This window comes from Dipteris shenzhenensis, chromosome 3 (assembly GCF_047967505.1).
Source record: "Dipteris shenzhenensis isolate YYH24624 ecotype China chromosome 3, Dip_SZ_1.0, whole genome shotgun sequence".
Lineage (NCBI taxonomy): Eukaryota > Viridiplantae > Streptophyta > Polypodiopsida > Gleicheniales > Dipteridaceae > Dipteris > Dipteris shenzhenensis.
In genome coordinates this window covers 13,626,455-13,630,929 of record NC_141598.1, presented here as the reverse complement: position 1 = coordinate 13,630,929, position 4,475 = coordinate 13,626,455, and the positions used below count along the sequence as shown (strand labels likewise).

At 43.9% G+C, this 4,475-nt stretch overlaps 1 protein-coding gene across 1 annotated transcript; it reads right to left on the bottom strand.

Moving 5' to 3' along the window:
* Positions 1–339: 339 nt before the first annotated feature.
* Positions 340–1,111, bottom strand: LOC147903392 (17.7 kDa class II heat shock protein-like). The gene is made up of 2 exons (XM_087372609.1): positions 812–1,111; positions 340–621 (listed from the first exon to the last, which is right to left on the bottom strand). The coding sequence occupies exons 1-2, from the start codon at positions 1,022–1,024 to the stop codon at positions 376–378; spliced, it is 459 nt and encodes a 152-aa protein (XP_087228735.1). The 5' UTR covers positions 1,025–1,111; the 3' UTR covers positions 340–375.
* Positions 1,112–4,475: the final 3,364 nt, after the last annotated feature.

The following is a 4,475-nucleotide window of genomic DNA, read 5'->3' as shown; positions in this document are numbered from 1 at the left end:
AAAAACTCACTCATTCAAGGACGTTCCGTTTTCTTGCAAGATTACAAAACACGAAGGACGGTAGTAGATTTTGCCAAAACGCTGTGAATGCCCCTGGTTGGTTATGAATTATTCAATTATTCAAACCAGGGACGTTTGTTGAATTCACCATATGCGCCAATGCTAGTAGAAACATCGTTTGTAACTCTTGATCCACACTATTTTAGCCAGATTCAAGAAACCTTTGCATTCTGTGCCAGACTCAAATGGTACAAATTTGTAATTCTGGATAACACTATTTTAGCAAGACTCAAAAAGTGGAAAAAGCACATACTTAGTCTGCAACAGGTTTAGGTGCATCTTGGAAACTCCAGAGTATTGTTTGATCATCCAGTGTCAAGCAACATTTATGTTGATCTTTTTCGGAGTAGGAGGTGGGATCTTTGGCACCTTGACGGTCAAGACGCCATCGTTGCAGCCGGCTGATATGTGTTCTAAATCGGCATTACCAGGGAGACTGAATTTCCTCATGAATTTTCCAGTCTTTCGCTCCATGGACAGATACTTGACTTTCACATCAGTTTCCTCTTCCTTTTTTCTCTCCCCGGTTAGCACAAGTATGTTCTCGTTCTCCACTGTAACCTGCATTCAGGAGACATTTTAACAATCAACAACCGCCACCATGACATTTTAAAGATCGCTCTCGTTCAGATCGCTATTACTCTCAGGAGAAGAGGGCACCTGTCTTTCAGAATGCTGAAGGACAGATAAGCCTAATCCATTTCACACGATTAATAATTATACAACAGATCGCCAACATCAAAATCCCGACCTTAATGTCTGTCGATTTGAGCCCAGGCATATCTGCAACGAAAACGTAAGCGTCGGGGTACTCCTTGACGTCGACAGCAGTACTGGCCATGGCATTGCGCTCGCGCATGTAAGTCTGAGCGGGGGAGGGGTCGGTCTTGTCATCGGCAGGGGGGAATTGGTGGAGAAGCTGGAAGGCATTGACGATGGGGTCACGGGGAAGCAAGAATTCCATGGCGATGGCGAGATCGAGAATCAAATAGAGCTTGAGAATGGAATTCAGAGAAATGGGTTCGATAGCAATTTTGAAAAACGCAATGTTGGTGTTTATAGTTCATCGTTAGAATATAAACAGGAAGAAGAAGCACCAGCCAGAACCTTCGAGAATTCTCTTGACCTTCCTTAGGACCCTCTAGAAGAGTCCCCAATGCCCATTCCCGTTTCTAGTCTTTCTTTATTCCCCCTTCTAGTAACTTACTAATACCTACTAAATATTTTCACCTTCCTTATCTTCACATTCTAGCACCCACTTTCGGTGGGAACCAAGTTTGTAGTTTTTTTTTTCAATTGCCTCTCCATTGAACAATCGCATTTGATCTCCACAACTCCAAGAATTTGGAGAATTCATTGGGAAAAATTAATTGGTGATAGTTCAGTAGCCTTACTTGATTAATTTAATTCACCTCCTAGCCTTATCTATATTAATTTCATTAATCCTCCCTCCCCATCCCTCTCGCCCTCACCGGCCCATCTCTTCACCCCTCGCACTCATCCAAATCTAACTTGGGCCTGCTTTGCTCAATGATCTCCCCCTCTGCCCCCTCCCCAACATTTGCATTGAATCAATACACTATTCTACAATCCGCCCAGTGATGGAAGAAGCTCAACGAAATAACCAGCACCTGTCCCAGGCCTTCAGTAGCAATCATCCAACAAGAAAGCTCCACCAAGGTACACAAATTATTAAAATCACCTCCCAAATCAGTCAGGGGCTTGTACGACCTGCAAGCTTAAGTTTTGTGTTTCAATTCGCAATCCCTTTATCGCCATAACGTTTCGTGCTTAGAATTGCATTTCAACCATTGGTTGTTACAATTACGGAGGGAGAAAGGAGAGGCGCCATGAGCAGGGACTAAATAAAGGAGCAACAGGGGTGGTGAGCATGCCGCTGCAATCTATGTCAAAGTAGCAACTTGCCTAGCTATTGATCTCTTCCTCGAGCTTGCTTCCTTCCTGGCTATGGCATCCTAGAGCTTTCTTTCTTCCTTTCATCTATGCAATCAGAATCAATCTCCTAGCCTTCGTGTTTGAAAACCCCTGCAATAGCCTTTTGAGCACTCGAAATCAATCTCCTAGCCTTCTCCCCTGCTCCGCACTTCACATGCTTGCAACAGTAAGCAGCTAGCTCACCCTACTATACCTACGCAAGGTGATGCATAAACATCTTGAAGGGGGACGTGTGGTAAAACCTTAAATTGCTTAATTTTTCCCACCTATCTTTCCCCCTCATCTTTTACTAATGGCTAATACCATTTTTCACCAATAGGGCCCCCCACTTCGAAAATTCCTAGCACCTGCCCTAACAAAGATTCTGAGCTGAATCACTTGCATCCAATTTCTAATTTTGCAAACAAAATTCAGGGAGATTCAACCTAGAAGCTATTTCAGAGGTTTGGGTGGGGGAGACGATCAATCAATCACCCTAACCTATAAGCAAATTAATCTAAGATACAACTCAATTAATCAATCCATCCTTCTTCCACCTCCTTCCCTTCCTCCTCACTATGCATCGTCCAGCCCCCCATAGCTACATCTCTCTCTTCTCTCCTCTCCCTTACTCACCTCTGCCCCCCTCCTCAACACCCCCTTTCCTCGTCTCAACCCCTCCCCTCTCCTCTTCCTTAGTGTAGCTCCCTCCTTTTCCTAGGTTTCCCCTCAACCCTCTCCCTCTCCACTCTATCTCCCTCTCTCCCTTAGCTCTCGTCGAGTCTCCGTCTCCCTATGTATACCTTCTCTCTTCCCTCTCCCTTCGTGCCCTTCTCCCTCGACTTCCTTCCCCTCATATACCTATTCAAGGTGGTGAGAGAAGCTTCTTGATTTGTCCTTAGTGATGCTTCTCCAAATTTTAATTTTTACCTTATGATAATTTGTTGCCTCGCAAAATCCTGCATTGTACTTAGGTTAATTCACTCCCTCTCACCCCTCAACTAATACTAATGTGCCAATAAACAACATCGTGGGGACCTACCCCCACTTCTCTTCTTCACAATTTAATTTTACCCAATCCCTGCCCCCCTTGCTAAGGGTGTTTAGGCACCTTTGGGGAGCATGAGGCAAATGCGCATTCTAGCCATGCGCAAGGAGGCTATCACTAAGGGATAGCGGACACATGCAATAAAGAAGCAAACTCGTGATTCTCAACTCTGTGCACTTTGGCCACCACTAGGGTGGCAAAACAAGTGCAGCAGGATGTGTTGGATTTGATTTTGCACCATAGGCAGCTCATCCACAAGTTGCACCTATGATTGCAATCTCATGCATAAACCTTCAAGGTGGCCAAACACCCAAATCCCCCAAATTCCCTCAAACTCCCTTATACCCTCTCTTTCACCAAACACCTTGGGGCCTAAATCCCTTCAAACACCCACTCACCCCCCAAAATCTCCCAAGCCCCCCCAAAAATCCTAAACCCTAAACCCCTAGAAAACCCATGTTTCGTCTCGGTATGGGCGTTGATATATATTGACGACCATACTAATGTCCATACCAACACTCTGCTTTTATATACCCACTTTCATACTGATGCCCCTACAGACAGATTCTCAAAACCAAAAACCCACTCTGTTCGTCCCGTGACGCCATTCGATTTTTTGTACATTCTCCTCCCTCACTTTCACTTTCATCCTTCACAATCGCCCACAACCCTAGCCTTCTCACTCCTGCCTCCTCCTTGCCCCTCCCCCTCCCACCTCTCCATCCTCTCCTACATCGTCCCTCTGCACCTACAAGACTTGTTGCAGCTCCCTCTCCATCACAAGGTAAGAATTCCTCTCTTCCTTCTATTTCAAGTTTGTTTGGTTTCTTTATCTTTCTTTCTACCTCTCCTCTTGTTTCCCTTCCTCTACTTTCACTTTACCTTCCTTTCTCTAAAGTTTCTCTCCTCCTTTCCTTTCCTTTTCTTTCTCTAAAGGAAGAAATGATACATGAAAAAAAATCATGAAAGAGAAGAGTATGAAAGCTCTACCTATTGTTTTTGTGCTTTCTCCTTATTTGTAGGCTTCTCTATGTCGTACCCTTTGGAATGTTGCTTCTCCAAACTCCTCCTTTCACTAATTAGTTTTCTTAAAATGGTATGTTTCCTCTCTTTTATAGGGCAATAAACATGAAACACCTCCTCTTTCAAGCGGGATCATCTGGTGCCAGGACACTTCATTTTCAGGTTAGAACGTGCTTCCTCTCTTTCCTATTTTCCTTTCATGAACTCATTGGCCTTAAGCACTAGTTGAAGTGATGGGTGTAGAAACTCTCCTCTTTTTTGGCTTGTGCAATATATATAAATTTTCTAATAGAAGTGTGTGAATGTAGCTTGTTTGTACCTTGAATTCTTTTGCAGATCTTGAATGAGTGCCCTCATATGATTTGTAATGTGTTTTATATTCCCATATTTGGTTCTTTTTTTTCAAACA